The sequence below is a fragment of the Aquarana catesbeiana genome, linkage group LG12 (assembly GCF_042186555.1).
Source record: "Aquarana catesbeiana isolate 2022-GZ linkage group LG12, ASM4218655v1, whole genome shotgun sequence".
In the NCBI taxonomy this organism is placed as follows: Eukaryota; Metazoa; Chordata; class Amphibia; order Anura; family Ranidae; genus Aquarana; species Aquarana catesbeiana.
Window position 1 is genome coordinate 62,604,808 of NC_133335.1, and position 24,225 is coordinate 62,629,032.

General features: G+C 44.3%; 1 protein-coding gene across 1 annotated transcript in view; it reads left to right on the forward strand.

Annotated features, from left to right (window-relative positions):
* Positions 1 to 2,614: 2,614 nt before the first annotated feature.
* Positions 2,615 to 24,225, forward strand: part of LOC141113761 (keratin, type I cytoskeletal 19-like) — a 28,984-nt gene continuing 7,373 nt past the window's right edge. The window contains exons 1-4 of the mRNA XM_073607041.1: positions 2,615 to 3,106; positions 6,095 to 6,177; positions 21,816 to 21,972; positions 22,052 to 22,213. Coding sequence (XP_073463142.1) covers positions 2,615 to 3,106; positions 6,095 to 6,177; positions 21,816 to 21,972; positions 22,052 to 22,213 — 894 coding nt within the window. The remainder of the gene's footprint in view (positions 3,107 to 6,094; positions 6,178 to 21,815; positions 21,973 to 22,051; positions 22,214 to 24,225) is intronic.

Consider the following 24,225-nt stretch of genomic DNA (forward strand, 5'->3'; position numbering starts at 1 on the left):
AATTTGGGGGGATCCCCACGCATTTTTTGTTAAATTTTGGTTCGGGGTTCCCCTGTGGGGGAATCCCATGCCGTTTTTATCAATGAACTTTTATGTGTATTGCCGGGACTGACAATTCATTATAGCCGCGAGTAGTTTTAAATGACTTTTTTTCCTTTAGAAATGTCATTTTGCTGTCAGACTGTTCTAAACACGGGAAACATGCACCACTTTACAGGCATACTATAGACATACTATAGAGGTACGAAATTTAAAGGAATATTATACTTTTATTGTTTCACTTTAAGCATTATTAAAATCAATGCTCCCAAAAAAACATCAATTTTTAAAACTTTTTTTTACATTGATACATGTCCCCTGGGGCAGGACCCAGGTCCTCAAACACTTTTTATGATAATTATGTCCTGTACACACGATAGGATTTTCCAACGGAAAATGTGTGATAGGACCTTGTTGTTGGAAATTCCGACCGTGTGTAGGCTCCATCACACATTTTCCATCGGAATTTCCGACACACAAAGTTTGAGAGCTTGTTATAAAATTTTCCAACACCAAAATCCGTTGTCAGAAATTTGGATCGTGTGTACACAAATCCGACGCACAAAGTGCCACGCATGCTCAGAATAAATTAAGAGACAAAAGCTATTGACTACTGCCCCGTTTATAGTCCTGACGTACGTGTTTTATGTCTCTGCGTTCAGAAGGATCGGATTTTCCGACAACTTTGTGTGACCGTATGTATGCAAGACAAGTTTGAGCCAACATCCATCTAAAAAAATCCATGGATTTTGTTGTCGGAATGTCCAATCGTGTGTACAGGGCATAACTTGCATATTAACCTTTAAAATTAGCACTTTTGATTTCTCCCATAAACTTTTAAAGGGTGTTCCGCGGCTTTCAAATTTGCCGCGAACACCCCAAATTGTTCGCTATTCGGCGAACGAGCGAACAGCCAATGTTCGGGCTGAACTCATCTTCGACCCCAACATAAAGCCCATCCCTAATAACAAGCAATGTAGTAAAATGTACAAAAGATAACATATATCCACCACTTGTCAAAGTAGGCTCAGAGGCACTTCCAGACGATTTTAACAGGCCCATATCCAGCAAACAGACAGCCCCATATCCGGCAAAGACACAGCTCAATCCAGCAAAGAGACAGCCCAGTCCAGTAAAGAGACAGCCCAAATCCAGCAAAGAGACAGCCCAATCCAGGAGAGACAGTCCAGTCCAGCAAAGAGACAGCCCAAATGCAGCAAAGAGACAGCCCAATCCAGCAAAGAGACAGGCCACTCCAGCAAAGAGACAGCCCCATATCCAGCGAATAGACCGCCCCATATTTCCCTTTTGTAAATAACCCCCAATGTCTTTTATATATGCTGAGTGATAACAGGAAATTCTGAATCCCCCAGAGTTTTGCATCTTTATGTTTATTTTTCAACAGGTTTATAAATAAGCATATCTTTAGTGAAAAAGTTAATATGAAAAAAAGTGCAAAAAAACATTAAAGTGGAACTAAAGTTACAACTGTAAAATTATTAGCAGGTAGGTTTTTATGGCAGAAGATAATTTCTAATACACACTAAGTGACATGAATGCACATCTCATTGTACAATCTCAACTTCTGTGAGGTGCTGGGGCTAGGAGCCATGAATTGGATTGAAGCAACTCCTATTCACATGCGCATTTAATCTGAAGATGGCCAGTTGAGAAGAAAGAAAACTCCCACACTCCAAAGACATGCTGGTAGATTCATTGTCTCCTGAGTAAATTGGCCCTACTATGTGTATGTAGTAATGTGAGTTAGGGACCTTAGATTGTAAGCTTCTTGAGGGCAGGGACTGATGTGAATGTACAACCTATATGTAAAGCACTGCATAAATTGACAGCGCTATATAGTACCTGAAATAAATAAATAAATGAGACTTGAGACCTAGAAGAAGACCTGGAGGAGATAACAAAAACAACATGATGAGAAGAGAGTTGACCTTGTCTCTCGGAGGAGGGCTCACTGAGAGGTTACTGTGTCATAACTTTGCAGGACCAGAATCGTGTTTATGTTTTCTACTTACTTTCAGAAGAGCATACAGATAGCTAGGTGTCAAATATATTTATAAACTCAATGATTATTTTAATCCACATTGGTCATAATATTTAAAACCAATAATCCATCTATTTGTAGATAATAAACTCTTCAGGTGATCTAATTTGTTACTATATTCCTAATAAATATATAATATACATTTTAAAAATATTAATTAGAGAACAATATGTCTGAGCCATCCATTTATGTCTATGGCTAAGAATTTTATTGTGGATTTATTTGGCTTTAAAGATCTAATGGCTTCAATAACTTGTCAATCAAATGTCCAGGGTGTGACCCTGTGCACTGTATGATTACATAACAATGGTCTTTTCATTAGTGACTGTACAACCACATTCCCACCCTAATGGATGCCTGTTAAAAGTCCATAAAATGACATTCATTCAATGACGCCTCTAAGGTTGTATAAAAGTTACCCACCAGCAAGGATCAGCTATACTTCCAAACTTAGGCAGCAGTGTAACTATTCCACCAAGCGTGCAACTATCACAGTCTTGTGTTACCATCACCATGAACCAAACTGTCAAGCAAGTTCACTCTGGATCCACCCAAGGAAAAAAACAAATATCCATTCACAATACTGCCCATCAAAAGGGTTCCGCTGTTTCCTACCATGGAGGTCATTATCAAGCCCAGCATGGAGGACATGTTAGAGCTCCCAGTGTCCATGGTGGATCTGGTGGAAAAGGCATAAGCATCTCTAGACATTTCTCTCTTGGCCACAGCTTTGAATCTGCTCATGGTTACAGTCATGGAAATCACTTCACACACCAAAGTGCTCATGGTGTTTTTAAGAATAATAGCCTTTTGTGCTTTAATGAGAAAGAGACAATGCAGCTACTGAATAACCGAATGGCCACATACATGGAAAAAGTGTGCTCCTTGGAACAAAAGAATGGTCAGTTGGAGAGGAATATTAGAGAGTGGTTTGAGAAGAATGAGCCTGATGGTCTACCAGACTGCAGCAAGTACTACAGGACCATCCAGGAGCTCCAGAGTCAGGTAACTTATTGACAATGTTTATGGATCAAAAGTGATTTTTGAGAATTATATTGGTGATATTGGTGGAAACAGTTATTCATTAGCTGTAATATCATCAGTAATATCTATGTATAAGCAAAGGTATAATTTAGTTATATTCAGAAAGTTAGAATTGAAACACAAAATGGAGACAGACAATGTCTGCTTAGAGTTTTTGTTTTACATCCTGGCAATGCTTCAAGACCCTAGGTCACCCTTCTACGCAAAAAATCCTTTAGCTGTCTAAAATCTGGTAACACTCAGTAGTCATTTTTATCCAGAGGGTTTCTCTGAACATCAAAAAAGATTTGCAAGCTGAAGATGCACAACCTGATGCATTATAATACTTATGAAATAATCAATATGATTTATGGTTTATTTCATCCATTGAAACTGACACTTTTGCTGGACAGCTTGGCCTGTTACATGAATTAGAAAAATAGTGGACCCAACACATTTGTGAATCACATTCTTATTTTAGTATCCGATAATTTAATAGAGAAGGGAACTTCCTGGAAATTAACTGGATGTCCATCAGTGGAAGTCTTGGATGGAAAGTCACCTGTGTGTTGATTCCGAAACTACAAACTACTTTGTGTTGAAAGCACTTGCTACTGCTGCCTGAGTCACTCCCCAGTCATTTTTTCTGTAGAGGGTTCCTTGGATCCTAAGTACTAAAGCACACTGACATGCAAATTGGGATGGCAGATAATGGTTAACTGGCCAGTTATGTGATGGGTGAACCCTTTAATATATAGAGAGGCTTATGAGACTCACCTATCAGTGCTGGTGACCAGAAGACTGGCTACATGTCATAGTTTTTGTGTCCATGTATTTCGTCTCACGTAAAAAAAATGGGACTAGACACCTGGAGGTGTACATTATATAGTGAATAAAGATAATTGGGAACCACTTAGATGTTTTACTTAAGGCTTTTACTGAAGGGCAGTCTGCTTTTGGGTGCTTATATTAAGCTTAAAAGTTCTGATAATACAGCAGCAGTTCAGGCTTTTTGAATTGTTTTCAGTACCCAGTAAGTGGTGTTTTTTTTTCTTGGTTTAATGGGATGCTAAAATGTGTTTTTGTGGTCTCAACCATTATTTATACATAAGTGTAACATTTTACTAACTGCTTTGAAACAGTTATAGATATAAGGTATTAATTATTGTCATCATAGAAACAATTATTTTTTTATGTAATAAAGTATACAATTATCTGAATACTTATATTATTTTTAACATTGCACAGATCAACAAATATGGTCTTCCTTTCCTCAGTAGAAAAGAAACATTCTTTATAGTTTTACTGCTGAAGAAACATATTTTCTTGTAAATATGATAAAAAAAAAAAAAAAAAACACTTTAAAAATACTACAAAACCATAATTTACTAGGTTTCTACGGATTTTTAAAACGTTTTCAAAATTAATTATTAACGTTTTTGTTCTTTGTAGTTAATCTTACATAATCTTTAAATAATAGTGGAGCATAGATTGTTTATGTGTACCATTTCAAAGACATTACATAGACAGAAAAGGAGGATAGCCTTTCATTTTTTCAACTTGCTATCATTAATTATTTTATTTTTGGATAGGGTGGGGAAGGATAAGGACCTATGTCAAGATTTTCCTGCTAAGGGGAGAACTCTCTGCACTTGGTAGAGATTGCATCTCTAGGACAGAAAGTGAAGGGAAATCCCTTGAATGGGAATCAGACAGCAACAATACATTGAAAGAGAGTTTAATCCTTCTGTATTCTAGCCAAATTAAAAATAAAAGGTTGGGCTATACCTACACTTTAAATAGCCATTGTTTGTAGTGAACCAGTGTATTACAGAACCCTTTAAAAGGATCATTATGGAATAGAAAGACCATCTAACATTGATATTTATAAGTGGATTTTGGCCAAATAGCCAACTCAAAATTTATATCTCACTGAGAGAAATAGTGGTACCGTCAATAAAGAGTCTCTAAGACTCCTAGATTGTAAGCTCTAACGCGTAGGGCCCTCTGATTCCTCCTGTATTGAATTGTATTGTACTTGTACTGTCCTCCATAATGTTGTAAAGCGCTGCGTAAACTGTTGGCGCTATATAAATCCTGTATAATAATAATAAGACCCCTTCACACTGAGCTGCCCCGGGCGCCAGCGGTAAAGCGGCGCTATTTTTAGCCCCGTTTTACCGGCGATATTCGTCCGCTAGCGGGGCAGTTTTGACCCCTGCTAGCAGCCGAAAAGGGGTTAAATCCACCCGCAAAACGCCACTGCAGCAGCGCTTTGCCGGTGGTATGGTGGTGCTGCCCCATTGAAGGAGTGGTGTAGAAGCGGTGTATTCACCGCTCCTACACCGCTCCTACACCGCTCCTACACCGCTGCAAAGAAGCTGCTGGCAGGACTTTTTGTGATGCCCTGCCAGCGCAGCGCCCCAGTGTGAAAGCACTCAGGCTTTCACACTGGGTTTGCAGCTGAGGCTTTTTTCAGGCGCTATGCAGGCATTACTTTTAGCGCTGTAGCGCCTGAAAAACGCCTCCAGTGTGAAAGGGGTCTAAAAATGGAAACAAGGGTTTTGAAAAAACAAAGCTCTAGATCACATAAGTGTGAACCATCTGGTCTAGGTGCTTTAATTGCTTTCATTTTGTTTAAATGTTTCTGGGCCATACTACTTTTGAGCCATTATGGTTATTTTGAGGCTATTTCCATTCTATCCCCATTATGGACTTAAGCATACTCATTTTCCTTTGTAAACTTGAGCTAAAAAGGTTTTTTCTACATTTTCCTTTTTTTTTTGTTCCTAAGTTTGTCTTACTAAGTAAGAGTTATCTTGTAAAGGGCCTACATGCTCAGACCTGCATTTTCTTACTATTGCTATATTTAAACAGTTTTTTCATATGTGCTAGGGTGACACATCGCCCAAAGTCAAATACAGATCAGATATGAATGTTCCTAATACTAACATCTTACATGTTCCACAGATCCCTGTAGCCTACAAACAAAATGCAAAAGTGTTTTTGGACATGGACAATGCCAAACTGACAGCAGATGAGTTAAGGAACAAGTAAGTTCATAAAAAATCACTTACTACAGTATTGGTATATTTATGTATTAATAATACAAAAGAGATATATTCAGTCTATATGTCCAGTATATATTTACCCAAACTACAAAAAGTAACAAGCACACTCCACAGTAAAGTGCTATAAGGTACCTGCTGTTATCTTCACTATGCTCCCCCACATCCTTGATCTCAGAGACCCCTGCATATATAAGTATAGATTTTTTTTAAGTCCATATTTACACAGGGCTAGGCATACCCCCTCCCCTCAACCATAAGACAGCAATATGGTCATGCAATTTGTATCTGAAGCAGCTAGTGCAGGACTATGTGAAATGGCAGGTTTCCCTTTTGTACTTATGCCGTGTACACACGGGCGGACTTTTCAGCATCAAAGGTCCGACGGACTTTTGACGGACTTCCGGCAGACTTTCGAAGGAACGGACTTGCGCACACACGACCACACCAAATTCTGATGTATTCGTACGTGATGACATACGACCGGACTAAAATAAGGAAGTTGATATCCAGTAGCCAATAGCTGCCCTAACTTCGGTTTTCCTCTGTCGGACTAGCATACAGACGAACTGATTTTTTGACCGGACTCGAATCCGTCGGAAAGATTTGAAACATATTTCAAATCTATAGTCTGTCTGATTTTTGACTGAAAAGGTCCGTCGGAAGTCTGATGAAGCCCACACACGGTCGTATTGTCCGACGGATTCGTTCCGGCGGACGAGTTCGGTCGAAAAATTCGCCGGTGTGTACATGGCATTAGAGTTCCTGAAGGGAATCAGGACAACAGAAAGCGCCTGTACAAGTAAGAACAAGCACCTTATGTAGCCGGTACTGCAGAGGACTTGTTATCAGCAGTCTGGGTCCAAAAAAAAGTGTTCTGAGTTAATATACCCTGTGCATAATTTTTAAAAAATATATGTGAGTGTGAAATATTAAAGTTTATAGCCTAAGAGCAAAAATGAAAATTATGTAGATTACCAGCACTTAAAAGTGGTGGCAGCATTAGTTTTTCTTTTCAATCTAAGTACATTTTCTGCAAGTACAGGAACATACCAGTCCACTATTCACTATTTATTAGCTTGAAGTTACTATTGAAAAATGGCTTGCTTTGGCTTACTGTGCACTCTTGTCCCCAAATATGTCTTGCAGTCTTGCAATATATTAGAAAGTAAGCTTGTGTCAGTACAGTAGAACCTTGGATTACGAGCATAGTTCGTTCAAGAAGAATGCTTGTAATCCAAAGCACTCGTATATCAAAGCGAGTTTCCCCATAGAAGTCAATGGAAACTCAGATAATGTGTTCCACAGTGACTTCTATGGTATGCAGTACCGCATGTGGCTAGAGGTGGGGGGGGGACCGCAAACACTTGGAAACCGATCGGAGCCGCTCAGATGCACTCGGAAACATTCGGAGAGGCTCTTCCGAGTGGGTCCGAGTGCATCCGAGCGACTCCGAATGTCACCACACCTATGGCCAAATGCGGTACTGCACACCGCAGAGGTTGGATCCTGCTCGTTTTGTGAGGCAACGCTCGCAAACTGAGACAGGATTTAAATAATAGCTCGTATTGCGAAGTGCTCGTTAACCGCGTTACTCGCAATCTGAATTATTACTGCACCTGGTTCTCCTGTTGTTGGCACGGTGGTTCCCTGGGCATATAGCTGTAGTCCCAGTGTTCACCAGTGGGTGTCTCTCAGCAGCCAGCAGTTTCTGGTAATTAGTCTCCACCTGGTGCTGGCTGCTGGAAGGGTACCTAAGCCTCTCTCTACTGATACACCTCGTGTAAGTGTTTGATTTGCCTTGCTTGCTGCCAGACAGTGGTGGAACTACCAGGGTGTGTTCCTCCTGTGTCAGCCCAGCCCAGAAATATGAAAAACAGCAGCCAGATACACATTTCCAGCTGTATCAATGCTGCCTGGGCCACCAGCCACCAGCCTCGGCCCTCGGGTGAGTGAGCACTGCAGTACGCTGTGATCACTGAACTGTTCCCATCGCCCTCCCATCTCTCCACTCTCTGTGTCCCCCCCATTCTTCCAAGAGCTTCACAAACTTGCTCAGTTCCAGTGTTAGCATATAGGCAGCCGATACATTGATCGCTTTTTTTTTCGTTCAACCATTAGGTTAAATGAAAAAAAAAATATCCAATTTCCCCATCTACACATTCCAGGTAGAAGGGGACCCCACTGTGGACCAGTGGTGGAACTACCAGGGTCACAAAGGTCGCACTTGCGACTGGCCCTGGCGTTCAACCATCATGGGGGTTCCCAGCCTCCTCTTGCTGTTTTGTCCCGGATCTCTGTCTGCAGTGCTGGTCCCGGATCTCTGTCTACATGGTAGCGGCAGCAACGCAAAAGGACCCAGTGCTGGTAACTTTATGGGGCTGATGCGCAAATGCGTGGGAGGGCCAGCTCAATTGGTTGTAGACAGCTGAGCCCCCCTCTGGTTGCCTAGCAGTAGTGAAACTGCATAGCCTTCTCTGTTGACATGCAATCCAGGTGATGCTCCCAGTCAAATCTAATATTGAATATGATAGTGGTTTTATTGATCAGAGCCCCCACCTAACTGGCAAGGAGCCCACACGACTGCTGAACATATGGTTGATATATACAGTAAAAGCGAGTACACCCCTCACATTTTTGTAAATATTTTATTCTATCTTTTCATGTGACAACACTGAAGAAATGGCACTTTGCTACAAAGTAAAGTAGTGAGTATACAGCTTGTATAAACATGCTGTCCCTTCAAAATATTCTAAACACACAGCCATTAATGTCTAAACCGCTGGCAACAAAAGTGAGTACACCCCTAAGTGAAAATATGCAAATTGGGCCAAAGTGTCAATATTTTGTGTGGCCACCATTATTTTCCAGCACTGCCTTAACCCTCTTGGGCATGGAGTTCACCAGAGCTTCACAGGCTGCCACTGGAGTCCTCTTCTACTCCTCCATGATGACATTACGGAGCTGGTGGATGTCAGAGACCTTGCGCTTCTCCACCTTCCATTTGAGGATGCCCCGTAGATGCTCAATAGAGTTTAGGTCTGGAGACATGCTTGGCCAGTCCATCACCTTTATCCTTAGCTTCTTTAGCAAGGCAGTGATCGTCTTGGAGGTGTGTTTGGGGTCATTATCATGTTGGAATACTGCCCTGTGGCCCAGTCTCTGAAGGGAGGGGATCATGCTCTGCTTCAGTATGTCACAGTACATGTTGGCATTCATGGTTCCCTCAATGAACTGTAGCTCCTCAGTGCCGGCAGCACTCATGCAGCCCCAGACCATGACACTCCCACCACCATGCTTGACTGTAGGCAAGACACACTTGTCTTTGTACTCCTCACCTGGTTGCCGCCACACACACACTTGACATCATCTGAACCAAATAGGTTTATCTTGGTCTCATCAGACCACAGGACATGGTTCCAGTAATCCATGTTCTTGGTCTGCTTGTCTTCAGCAAACTGTTTGCGGGCTTTCTTGTGCATCGTCTTTAGAAGAGCCATGCAGGCCAATTTGATGCAGTGTGCGTCGTATGGTCTGAGCACTAACAGGCTGACCCCCACCCCTTCAACCTCTGCATCAATGCTGGCAGAACTCATACGTCTATTTCCCAAAGACAACCTCTGGATTTGATGCTGAGCACGTGCACTCAACTTCTTTGGTCGACCATGGCGAGGCCTGTTCTGAGCTTGTCCTGTTAAACTGCTGTATGGTCTTGGCCACCGTGCTACAGCTCAGTTTAAGCGTCTTGGCAATCTTCTTATAACCTAGGCCATCTTTATGTAGAGCAGCAATTTTTTTTTTCAGATCCTCAGAGAGTTCTTTGCCATGAGGTGCCATGTTGAACTTCTAGTGACTAGTATGAGAGAGTGAGAGCAATAACACCAAATTTAACACACCTGCTCCCCATTCACACCCGAGACCTTGTAACACTTATGCTCCGTACACACGGTCGGATTTTCCGATGGAAAATGTCCGATCGGAGCGTGTTGTCGGAAATTCCGACCGTGTGTGGGCTCCATCGGACATTTTCCATCGGATTTTCCGACACACAAAGTTGGAGAGCAGGAGATAAAATTTTCCGACAACAAAATCCGTTGTCGGAAATTTCGATCGTGTGTACACAAATCCGACGGACAAAGTGCCACGCATGCTCAGAATAAATAAAGAGATGAAAGCTATTGGCCACTGCCCCGTTTATAGTCCCGACGTACGTGTTCAACGTCACCGTGTTCAGAACGATCGGATTTTCCGACAACTTTGTGTGACCGTGTGTATGCAAGACAAGTTTGAGCCAACATCTGTCGGAAAAAATCCTAGGATTTTGTTGTCGGAATGTCCGAACAAAGTCCGACTGTGTGTACGGGGCATAACAAGTCACATGACACTGGGGAGGGAAAATGGCTAATTGGGCCCAATTTGGACATTGCAAAAATGAAAGTGTATCATAATACGGAGTGGTACCGTGGATACACAAAAAGTAAATCTGTGCCACGTCCTACAAAATCGTATTCAGAAAACAAACAGGAGGGGCTTTTGGACTTTTCAGGCACAACTACAAAAAACTAGTTATATAAAATAATATTTTATTCACTTAGAAAAATAGATAGCAAAAAAGACATTGATTAAAAACCACAACATGTGTATATATTAAAGCGCTAGCTATACAACACCACCTAAAGTATATAGTTCTTCGGACATCTGGGTAACCACTCCAAATATTAATCGGTCCGAGAAGATGGCTAGATAGCAAGTCCGCAATCAATTCGTGTCATGTAGATATTCGATGCTCGACATGTTTCGCGTGTCATCACGCTTCCTCAAGAGCTAAACAGTATATATTGTGGCTATCAAAATACATAACATAGCATATATATAATTAATATATACAACTATAAAAAACAGACATCTATATTGACGCCACATATTGTAAATTTAAAGAGATGTATGCTGGTTCAGACAGAGCGGTGATGAGTGCGAAGACCAAAGAGGTGATGAAAGGCTACTACGGGGGCGTACACAACATAATCTTAAATAGTACCTAAAAGGTGTGACACAATAAAGAAAGTTCATAAAGTAGATAGAATTTTGTGTATTCCCAGTACCTGGACAGGGAGGAGTGGGGGGGGGGGGGTAAAGGGAAGAGAAGGGGGAAGAAGCAAGAGGGAAATAAGAAAGGAACTGAGAAGGGGGGGAGGGAGGATAAGAGAGGAGAGTTAAAAAAGGGGGAGGGAAAAAGGGGGGGGGGAGGGAGGAGAAGGAAAGAAACCGCAGGAAGAAAAGAAGGGAACAAGAAGGAGGGAGGGGAAATGAGAAAGAAAAAGTCAAGAAAAAGAAGGGAGGGGAGGGAGGGAAGGGGAAGGGAAGGGGAGGGAGGGAGAAAGAAAGAGAAAGAGGTGGGAAAGGAAGGGGGGGGGGAAGGGAAGGGGGGGAGAAGGGGCGGAAGAAAAGGGAAAGAGGGAAAGAAGAAAAATAGAAAGAGAAAGAGGGACAGAGAGAAAGAGACAAGGAATTAGTATATATATAAGGGAATACTTATATCTAGAACGTATATAAAATCATGAAAACGTAGTAGCCCGCAGGTCAGGAAGAACCGGAAAACCGGCAATTTAATGTATCTATACACGTCGGGGTAGATATGAACTGATGCTAGCTTTTGCATGGGCCTATTCCTAAAAGGAAAACAACTAATTTAAAACAGGAAAGTAAAGATATGTAGAAATAGATTTTTGGTGAAGTGGCCCCAGCCATGGTATAGAACACTCACCGGTGTTGATTTAGGGATGTTAATCTCTGTTCTATGTACACCTGGGTCTCGCAGTAAGGCCCAGGCAGTCCTAGATATTTAAACAGGTGCCAACTGGCACAGTGTCATAAGAGGTAGTCTACCAATACTTTATCCTAGGATGTAAGCAGAGATAAGGGGAGGGGTAAGCTAGTATAAGACTTGCAATAATGCCACCCAGCGGAGGCAGATTCCTAATAGCTAGTGCTAAAATGAAAAAGAAAGTACCTGGATCTGGTAAAAAGGAGACTTGCGACATGTAATATCTTCCTGTAACTGGGGCGAGATGCACATTGTGATAGGACGCCGTCCTATTTGTGTGCACATCCCGTCCGTCATCATCCAATCGGCAGCGCCGACGTGACGTTATCCGGACCGGCCGAATGCTCACAGTGCGCATGCGCGCCAGCCAGCCAGGAGCGCCGTCAACACAAACGACGGCGCTTCCAGTGGGGGAAGCAGCGCACGCCCACTACAAGCTACAAAAGCCGGCATAAGAATATACCAGCTGATGTAAGCGTCATATCAACAGAAGCTGATAGCAGCCAAGAACCCACCACTAGGTGGCGCCCCCACCCAGCAACAAAGAATAGTAAAACACATACAATGGGTAAAGCTTCAACATCCCTAAATCAACACAGGTGAGTGTTCTATACCATGGCTGGGGCCACTTCACCAAAAATCTATTTCTACATATCTTTACTTTCCTGTTTTAAATTAAATCCGGTTCTTCCTGACTAGGGATGAGCTTCGTGTTCGAGTCGAACCCATGTTCGACTCGAACATCGGCTGTTCGATCGTTCGCCGAATTGCGAACGTTATGGGCCGTTCGCGCTAAATTCGTGTGGCGCGTCACGGCCCATAATTCACTGCGGCATCGCAGTGCATTGCTGGCTGATGATTGGCCAAGCATGCACTATGACCCGCATGCTTGGCCAATCACAGCGCCGTCAGTAGAGAGAGCTGTAATTGGCCAAAGCCAGGGTGGCTTTGGCCAATTATGGCTCAGGGGATTTAGTACACACCCCACACTATATAAGGCCGCCTGCACGGCGGCCCTGTGTAGTGTGTGTTCCGGTGTGCTGAGAGATAGAGAGAGAGAGAGACAGTGTCATTTGATTTGAGTTAGATAGATTAGGCAGAACAGTCAGTCAGTTAGCTGCACTTACAGTGTATTGTGTATATATATGCATCCCAGGTGTTGCATATATATATATACACTGTATTCAGTTTAGCTAGATCCGTTCCTGTTATCTTCTATCTAGACTATTTACATTTAATGCAGTGCGTCCTGCTCACAGTGTTCAGCTAGATCCGTTCCTGCTATTTACATTTAGTGCAGTGCGTCCTGCTCACAGTGTTCAGCTAGATCCGTTCCTGTTATCTTCTAGACTATTTACATTTAGTGCAGTGCGTCCTGCTCACAGTGTTCAGCTAGATCCGTTCCTGCAATTTACATTTAGTGCAGTGCGTCCTGCTCACAGTGTTCAGCTAGATCCGTTCCTGCTATTTACATTTAGTGCAGTGCGTCCTGCTCACAGTGTTCAGCTAGATCCGTTCCTGCTATTTACATTTAGTGCAGTGCGTCCTGCTCACAGTGTTCAGCTAGATCCGTTCCTGCTATTTACATTTAGTGCAGTGCGTCCTGCTCACAGTGTTCAGCTAGATCCGTTCCTGTTATCTTCTAGACTATTTACATTTAGTGCAGTGCGTCCTGCTCACAGTGTTCAGCTAGATCCGTTCCTGCAATTTACATTTAGTGCAGTGCGTCCTGCTCACAGTGTTCAGCTAGATCCGTTCCTGCTATTTACATTTAGTGCAGTGCGTCCTGCTCACAGTGTTCAGCTAGATCCGTTCCTGCTATTTACATTTAGTGCAGTGCGTCCTGCTCACAGTGTTCAGCTAGATCCGTTCCTGCTATTTACATTTAGTGCAGTGCGTCCTGCTCACAGTGTTCAGCTAGATCCGTTCCTGCTATTTACATTTAGTGCAGTGCGTCCTGCTCACAGTGTTCAGCTAGATCCGTTCCTGTTAAATTCCTACTGACCGGCAGGCTTGTCTGGTTACAGTATATAAAGCTACCTGAAGAAAATTACAGGTGTTCTATTTGATCCTATTAGTACCACGGTCAGGCAGCTAGACTATTTACATTTAGTACAGTGCGTCCTGCTCACAGTGTTCAGCTAGATCCGTTCCTGTTATCTTCCTACTGACAGGCAGGCTTGTCTGGTTACAGTATATAAAGCTACCTGAAGAAAATTACAGGTGTTCTATTTGATCCTATTAGTACCACGGTCAGGCAGCTAGACTATTTACATTTAGTACAGTGCGTCCTGCTCACAGTGTACAGCTAGATCCGTTCCTGTTATCTTCCTACTGACAGGCAGGCTTGTCTGGTTACAGTATATAAAGCTACCTGAAGAAAATTACAGGTGTTCTATTTGATCCTATTAGTACCACGGTCAGGCAGCTAGACTATTTACATTTAGTACAGTGCGTCCTGCTCACAGTGTTCAGCTAGATCCGTTCCTGTTATCTTCCTACTGACAGGCAGGCTTGTCTGGTTACAGTATATAAAGCTACTTGAAGAAAATTACAGGTGTTCTATCCCAGCTTAGTGCAGCTACAGGCCATTAGTATGTCTGGAAGGCCAAGAAGGAGAGGCAGACAGTCACAAGCCAATAAGAGAGGGCAAGCAGGCTCTGTGTCTAGTGCTGGTCGTGGAGACGGTGCATCCTCATCAGCACGTGGCCATGGGACACGCTTGGCCTTTTTTTCGGCAGCTGGCCATGTTGAGCCGCAACATGCGGAAGACTTGGTCGAGTGGATGACCAAGCCGTCCTCATCCTCCTCATCCTCTCTCACCCATGCCCAGGGTGCTTTGTCTGGCAAAGCAGCGGCCTCTTCCCTCAGCTCAATGTCATCAGTGACTCCTTCCCTAGCTCCACCATGTCCTCATGAGGATTCCCTCGAACTGTTTGACCACAGTGTTGGGTACATGCTCCAGGAGGATGCCCAGCGTTTGGAAGGCTCCGATGACGATACTGAGCTCGATGAAGGCAGTAACATGAGCGCGGACAGAGGGGGTGCCCAAGAAGGACAGCAATCTGGCAGTCATGCTCCCCCTGCTGCAGCATACTGCCAGGTTTGCTCCAGTGATGAGGAGGGAGGGGATGATGAGGTCACTGACTCAACGTGGGTGCCTGATAGGAGAGAGGAGGAGGAGGAGGAGGAGGAGGAGGCGGCAGCACATCACCAACGAGGCAGGATGCCCTCCAGGGGCCAGCCTAAGGGCAGCACATTGACTGCATCACACCCCAAAGCTCCACATGTGCAGGGCGCTGCAGTCTCTGCGCGTTATTCAAAAAGTTCTTTGGTGTGGGCCTTTTTTGAGACGAGTGCATCAGATCGCACCGCTGCTATTTGCAACATATGTCTCAAGCGTATCTCGCGTGGCCAAAATATCTCCCGCTTGGGTACCACATGCTTGACCAGACATATGTTGACCTGCCATGCAGTTCGTTGGCAAGCGTATCTAAAAGACCCACACCAAAGAACAAAGAGGATCTCTCCTTGCTCCTCATCAGCTGAGATTTCCAACCCCACTAGACCTTCAGTCCTCTCTGAGACCTGCAGTGAGAGGAATGAAGGTGTAGAATTAGGTGTGTCACAGCCAAGTACTTGTGGGCAATCTGCTTTTGGTACACCGACGTCAGATTGTACCAGGCAAATTTCCCTGCCCCAGCTGCTGCACCGCCGAAAGAAGTTTGCTCCCAGCCATCCACATGCCCAGCGGTTGAATGCTAGCTTGGCAAAATTGCTAGCACTTCAACTGCTGCCTTTTCAGTTGGTAGACTCTGCCCCCTTCCGTGAGTTTGTGGAATGTGCGGTTCCTCAGTGGCAGGTACCCAAACGCCACTTTTTCTCACGGAAGGCGATTCCGGCTCTCTACCGGCATGTGGAAGGCAATGTCCATGCCTCGCTGGACAGGGCGGTCAGCGGTAAGGTGCATATTACCGCTGACTCATGGTCCAGCAGGCATGGACAGGGACGTTACCTAAGTTTCACGGCGCATTGGGTGACTCTGCTGGCAGCTGGGAAGGATGCAGGACAAGGTGCAGTAGTGTTGGAGGTTGTTCCGCCACCACGCCTCCAAAATGCTGATTGTGACACACCTCTCTCCTCCACCCCCTCCTCTTCTTCTTCCTCCATGGCCTCTTCCTCGGAACCAGCGGTGCTCCGTAGGCGTTCAAGGGGCTACGCAAGTACGCAGGCCAAAAGATGCCATGCGGTGCTTGAGCTGGTGTGCTTGGGGGACAGGAGCCACACTGGGGCAGAGGTTCTGTCAGCTCTGCAGGGGCAGGTTCAGAGGTGGTTGACGCCACGCCAACTTAAGGCAGGAATGGTGGTTTGCGACAATGGCACCAACCTCCTCTCTGCCCTCCGACAGGGACAAATGACCCATGTGCCCTGTTTGGCTCACGTCCTTAACTTGGTGGTGCAGCGGTTCTTGGGCAGGTACCCGGGCTTACAGGATGTCCTGAGGCAGGCCAGGAAAGTCTGTGTGCATTTCCGCCGGTCATATAATGCCAGTGCTCGGCTGACGGACCTCCAAAAGGAGTTTAACCTGCCCAAGAACCGCCTAATCTGTGACATGCCCACCAGGTGGAACTCAACGTTGGCCATGCTGCAGCGGCTGCACACGCAGCAGAGGGCCATCAATGAGTACCTGTGCGACTATGGCACCAGGACAGGGTCAGGGGAGCTTGGTTTTTTTTCCCCACGCCAGTGGGCCATGATCAGGGATGCATGCACTGTCCTGTCACCATTCGAGGAGGCCACGAGGATGGTGAGCAGTGACAGTGCATGCATCAGTGACACTGTCCCCCTTGTCCACCTGTTGGAGCACACGCTGCGTGGAATAATGGACAGGGCACTTGAGGCAGAACAGAGGCAGGAAGAGGAGGACTTCCTTAGCTCTCAAGGCCCCCTTTATCCAGACAGTGTTCCTGCGTGCCCGCCGATCACACAGGAAGAGGACGAGGAGGAAGAGGAGGAGGAGGAAGATTGTGTCAGTATGGAGGTGGAGCCTGGCACTCAGCATCAGCAGCAGTCTTTAAGGGATCAGTCCCAAGAAACACATGGACTTGTACGTGGCTGGGAGGAGGTGGCTGCGGACCATGTCGTTCTTAGTGACCCAGAGGACTCCGGACCGAATGCCTCAGCAAACCTACGCTGCATGGCCTCCCTGATCCTGCAAAGCCTGCGTAAGGATCCTCGTATTCGTGGTATCAAGGAGAAGGACCAATACTGGCTGGCAACCCTCCTTGATCCACGTTACAAGGGTAAGGTTGCGGACCTTATCTTGCCATCGCAGAGGGAGCAGAGGATGAAACATCTTCGGGAGGCCTTGCAGAAAGGTCTGTGCAACGCGTTCCCAGAGACTGGGAGGTTACAAACTCCTGTTTCTGGACAACGTGTTGCTGAGGCTTCGGTCAGTCAAAGAAGGAGCGGTGGAGAAGGTGGCCGTCTGACCGATGCGTTCAGACAATTTTTTGGTCCGCAGCCCCAAGGTATGATCGGTTCCAGCAACCATCGCCAGCGTCTGTTTTACATGGTGCAGGAATACCTAGCGGCAAGATCAGACTTGGACACCTTTCCCACCGAAAATCCTCTGGGTTACTGGGTCTTGAGGATGGATCACTGGCCAGAGCTTGCACAGTATGCAATTGAGCTACTGGCCTGTCCTGCATCCAGCGTTCTTTCGGAACGCACATTCAGTGCTGCTGGAGGCGTGGTAACCGATCACAGGGTGCGTCTGTCCACCGACTCGGTCGATCGGCTGACCTTCATAAAAATGAATGAGTCTTGGATCACCACCAGCTACCAAGCACCTGATGCTGATGTAACCGAATAATTTTTTTTGAAATCTCAGATCCCTTCAAAGACTGCCTATGCTGATGCTGAGTGACTATCCCTGAGTAATTATCCTCTTCCTCCTCAATCATCACGCTGATAGCTTGTAAGAACATTTTTGGTTCTGGGCGCCACCACCAGTGCCTAAGGCACAATTTTTCAGCCCCTGTTTAACAGGGGCGTGTAATTACAATTTTTGATGTAATACTTTGCAGCAGGGCTCGTTCCTGCATTCCAACTAGAGTGTCTGTGAGGGGTTGCAGTGTTGTGGCACCAGCACCAGTGCCTAGGGCCCAATTTTTCTGCCCCTGTCTAACAGGGGCGTGTAATTACAATTTTTGATGCAATACTTTGCAGCAGGGCTCGTTCCTGCGTTCCAACTAGAGTGTCTGTGAGGGGTTGCAGTGTTGTGGCACCAGCACCAGTGCCTAAGGCCCAATTTTTCTGCCCCTGTCTAACAGGGGCGTGTAATTACAATTTTTGAAGCAATAATTTGCAGCAGGGCTCGTTCCTGCGTTCCAACTAGAGTGTCTGTGAGGGGTTGCAGTGTTGTGGCACCAGCACCAGTGCCTAAGGCCTAATTTTTCAGCTCCTGTTCAACAGGGGCATGTAATTACAATTCTTGATCTAATATATCACAGCAGGGCCCTGTGAGGGCTTACAGTGTTGTGGCCACAGCAACACCTAAGGCCCAAATTTCTGCTGAGTATATAGGGCAGGACCCTACTTTCAAACATCTAACTTACAAACGACTCCTACTTGCAAACGGAAGGAGACAACAGGAAGTGAGATGAAATCTACCCCTAGGAAGGGAAATTCTCTCCTGTAAGAGTTAATATGGGAAAACAATTTCTCCTTTCCACTGATGCTTTCCAATCCTTGTTCCACAAAAAAACCCAAATTTTCAAAAAACATTTTTCATTGGGACAAAAAAGTGAGGTGAAATCTTCTGAAGAGGAGGAAAGACAGCAAAACAAATGTCACAGGGGTGATAACCCTTCCCTATGTTTTCCAAAAAGCTTAGAAAAGATTTTTTGGCTGGAGCTAAACACGTTAAAAATGTTCAAAATTACAAACAGATTCTACTTAACAACAAACCTACAGTCCCTGTCTTGTTTGCACCGCCTGTATACTGCTGTTCAGAGTATATAGGGCCTGGTGGCCCCACACCTTTCCTTATTTTAATTTGGGTGCGGGGTTCCCCTTAATATCCATACAAGACCCAAAGGGCCTGGTAATGGACTGGGGGGTACCCATGCCGTTTGTCTCACTGATTTTCATCCATATTGCCATGACCCGACATGACATTAAACCCGCAAGCAGTTTTAAATGAGATTTTTTCCTTTAAAAATGACATTTGGTGCAGGGACTGTTCTAAACATGGGAAACACGCGTCACTTTACAGGCATACTATAGACACCCCCCAGGTACGATATTTAAAGGAATATTTCACTTTTTTTTTTTTACTTTAAGCATCATTAAAATCACTGCTCCCGAAAAAACGGCCGTTTTTAAAAGTTTTTTTTGCATTGATACATGTCCCCTGGGGTAGGACCCGGGTCCCCAAACCCTTTTTAGGACAATACCATGCAAATTAGCCTTTAAAATGAGCACTTTTGATTTCGAACGTTCGAGTCCCATAGACGTCAATGGGGTTCTAACGTTCGTGCGAACTTTCGGTCCGTTCGCGGGTTCTGGTGCGAACCGAACCGGGGGGTGTTCGGCTCATCCCTATTCCTGACCTGCGGGCTACTACTTTTTCATGATTTTATATACGTTCTAGATATAAGTATTCCCTTATATATATACTAATTCCTTGTCTCTTTCTCTCCGTCCCTTTTTCTCTTTCTATTTTTCTTCTTTCCCTCTTTCCCTTTTCTTCCGCCCCTTCTCCCCCCCTTCCCCTTACTTCGCCCCCCCTCCCCTTCCTTTCCCGCCTCTTTCTCTTTCTTTCTCCCTCCCTCCCCTTCCCTTCCCCTCCCCTCCCTTCTTTTTCTTGACTTTTTCTTTCTCATTTCCCCTCCCTCCTTCTTGTTCCCTTCTTTTCTTCCTGCGGTTTCTTTCCTTCTCCTCCCTCCCCCCCCCCTTTTTCCCTCCCCCTTTTTTAACTCTCCTCTCTTATCCTCCCTCCCCCCTTCTCAGTTCCTTTCTTCTTTCCCTCTTGCTTCTTCCCCCTTCTCTTCCCTTTTAACCCCCCCCACTCCCCCTTCTTTCCCTCCCTGTCCAGGTACTGGGAATACACAAAATTCTATCTACTTTATGAACTTTCTTTATTGCGTCACACCTTTTAGGTACTATTTAAGATTATGTTGTGTACGCCCCCGTAGTAGCCTTTCATCACCTCTTTGGTCTTCGCACTCATCACCGCTCTGTCTGAACCAGCAACATCTCTTTAAATTTACAATATGTGGCGTCAATATAGATGTCTGTTTTTTTATAGTTGTATATATTAATTATATATATGCTATGTTATGTATTTTGATAGCCACAATATATACTGTCTAGCTCTTGAGGAAGCGTGATGACACGCGAAACATGTCGAGCATCGAATATCTACACGAATTGATTGCGGACTTGCTATCTAGCCATCTTCTCGGACCGATTAATATTTGGAGTGGTTACCCAGATGTCCGAAGAACTATATACTTTAGATGGTGTTGTATAGCTAGCGCTTTAATATATACACATGTTGTGATTTTTAATCAATGTCTTTTTTGCTATCTATTTTTCTAAGTGAATAAAATATTATTTTATATAACTAGTTTTTTGTAGTTGTGCCTGAAAAGTCCAAAAGCCCCTCCTGTCCAATTTGGACATTTTCACTTAGGGTGTACTCACTTTTGTTGCCAGTGGTTTAGACATTAATGGCTGTGTGTTGAGTTATTTTGAGGGGACAGCAAATTTACACTGTTATACAAGCTGTACACTCGCTACTTTACATTGTAGCAAAGTGTCATTTCTTCAGTGTTGTCACATGAAAAAATAGAATAAAATATTCACAAAAATGTGAGAGGTGTACTCACTTTTGTGAGATACTGTATGCGACTATACTCTTGATTCTAATAAATGCTGTGTTTATTTGATTCGACTGGGAGCATCACTTGGATCACATCCTGATCAGTATGTCAACAGAGACAGCAATGAAGAGTTACTGCTGCTAGGTAACCGGCGGGGGCTCAGCTGTCTACAACCAATAGTGACGCCCCTCCACCGCATGCATCCATCAGCCCCCTAATGTAACCGACACTGGGTCCTAATAGACTACCACCACCATGGAGACAGAGATGCCAGACCAGCACTATCAATAGCAGGGGCAGGTCAGCAAGAGGAGACAGGGCACCCCCGCAGTGGCAAAATGCCAGGGCCCAGTTGCAAGTGTGACCTTTGCAACCCTACTAGTTCTGCCACTGTGTTTGACTCTTATTAAGAGTTCTCTAGGTGCTGGTGACATATCTCTTGCTTTCTGCCGCCGTGGAGGGGCCTCAAGATGGTAGGAAGGGGGCCCACTGCAGAACATGTGAAAGAGTCCCACTGCGGGACCATAATAAAGGGCCCCCGCAACAGGAGAAAAGGGCCCCAGGACCGGTGGGGAGGGAAGGGGGACCCGAAAGGGCCCTGGGACCGATGGGTGGGTCAGGGGGGTCCTTCAAGGTTTCCTCTGCCAGGGCCCTGAAGGTTCTAGTTACGTCTCTGCTGCCAGATACTATATGTTGGTTTATCCTGCTCTTGATCTAGCCTTGTGTCCTGTACCCTGCTACCTTATTTCTGTTCCCCTTGTTCCTGTTCCAATTCCTGAATCCCCCCTTCCTTGCATTTTTTGTATTCCCTGGTCTTAGTTTCACTGTGTAGCTACACAGATATGGTTATCTCTGCCACTGAATCCGGGCAGCTTGTTTACATACAATACTTTGTATCTTTTGTTTAGATATGAATTGGAGATTAATCTGAGAAATAGCATCGAGGCTGATGTCAAGGGTCTCCACAGAGTCCTAGAGAGACTGAACATGGAGATAGATGATCTTCAAATACAGGTCTGCAGCCTTCAAGAGGAGCTCCAAGAGCTGAAGAAGACCCATGAAGAGGTGAAGTAAAATAAGATCTTCTAGGATACAGGCTAATAATATCCATTTGTACCAGACTCATTTATTCTTATTTTTACAGGAGGTCAACTGTCTGCGCACCCATTTGGGTGCTAGAGTCAGCGTAGAAGTCAATGCTGCTCCATGTGAAGATTTGAACAAAACCTTGTCTGAGATTCGACAGGAGTATGAAAAGCTAATGGAGAAAAACCTGAAAGAGGTTGAGGATATGTTCCTTACAAGGGTAACTCCATTTTTAAAAGAATGTATCTTAGATAAAATACAAATAAAAATATTATAATTACCAGGCTAAAAATGTGTGTACCCTAATATTTACCGTATGAGAGTGCACAAAAAAAAAAAAAACGCCTCTCTGAGCCAAAGGCACTTGTTTCTTTTTTTTTATTATTATTTTTCTTTTCAAAGTTTTTATTGGTAACAATCGGATAACAATTATTGACAATTCCAGTTTAGCATAGAATGAGCACATTAAACAGAGTACATTCTGCTGAAGTAAGACAATGGTAGCATTTGTTCGAATAGAATTTCATACAGTATAGGATAATGTAGAGATTCTATGTAGTCAGGTTAATATCGCAGTATATAACTTCGGTGAGATCTAAGGCCTAATAACACGATTAGAGTCGTGTAGGGTGGTACTCTGTGAGGAGAGGGCAATAATAACATTTACACTACATAAGTTGGTAGGCTTCGTTACCATAGGTGTTCATTGGAATAAGGGAGGGGTTGGGAGGGGGGAGAGGGGGGATAAGAGGAGAGAAAGAAAAAAAGGGGGGAAGAGAAGTATACTAGTTAGAGGGAGGAAAAAAGGGGGTGGTCAGGTGGTCCGCGCGGACCAAATTCAGCAAGGGGTCAATATAATTCAAGGTTCAAGGAGGTGTTTATCAAAGAATGGGGGCATAAAATGGTCTATCCACGGGCACCAAATTTTGAGATGTTGGGGAATTTTGTCTAGAATTGTGGCTTCGATTTTGCTGTGTATCATAGCCTGGGTAGCCCTGTTCGTCACCTCAGCAATGTCTAAGGTTGGGGTTTTCCAGGCTCTCGCTATCGTTTGCTTGGCTGCAGTGGTTAGTTGGAGGAGGAGCCGTAATTGTGCCCTAGTATAGTCCTGTGGGGAATAGTTCAGTAGGGCAAAGGATGGATTGGGATCAATAGTTTCTCTTAATGGGGTCGGGGGCCATTTGGAATATTGTCACCCAGAAGCGTTGTACAATTGGCCATGACCACCATATATGTGCATGCGTGCCTCTTTCGCTACAACCCCTGAAACATTCTGGGGAGTAGGATGGTAGAAATGTGGAGATCCTAACCGGGACCAAATACCACCGCATGAGAACTTTATAGTTTGCTTCTGATGCGACAACATTTTGAGATGCAATTTTGCTGTTTGTCCAAATATTTGACCAGTCTTCTGCTTCCGAATCAATAGCTAGATCCTTAGACCACTGTACAGCGTATGACGGGAGCGCAGCTGTGGGGGGATGTGAGGTTATAATATACCTGGGGCATGTGGGTCCGAGTCGCACATACCCTCGAACATGGACGTATTATCCAGTCCCGAACTTGATACAATTACTGTTTGGATAAAATGGGAGATCTGGAGATAGCGAAAACACTCCTGGGGTGGGAGTTGCGCTTGTGTTTGGAGGACTGGGAATGTTTTTATAGAGTTGCCTTTATTATTATTTTTAAATCTGCAGTTTTCTTTAAAGTTATACCTGTTAATCATGCCAAGATAGTCTTTGTTCAGTCACTATCAGGAAACTTGCTCTTAGAAATGACATGGGATTACATTTCAAAAGTGCATATTTGTAGACATGAAAAGGCTGGGGAAGATAAGCAGTGCTGAGATTTCAAAGCTGAAAATAGGTGTAAACAATACTTTAGAGAAAAAAATATGGCAATTTCTTATGCTACACTCTACTACAAATTATATGCTGTCTACTTCTGCAGTATTTAAATGAACAGAAGGTTCCAATGCGGTCCTCTGCCTACTGGTTACTTTCATTTAAAGTGAGCTAGAATTAGTGTTATTAACTTGTACTTAACACTGATTACTGTACATAATGGGATTTCTAAGCACTTATTTTTAAGTTTTAAGAATTTTATTTTTAAGTTTGACCTGCTTTCTGTAAATTATTGATATTACAGTACTATGGGGAAAAGCCCTGTCTATACTTACCAGCACTGGGACCACTATGAAATATTTTGGGGGCACAAAATGATATTACT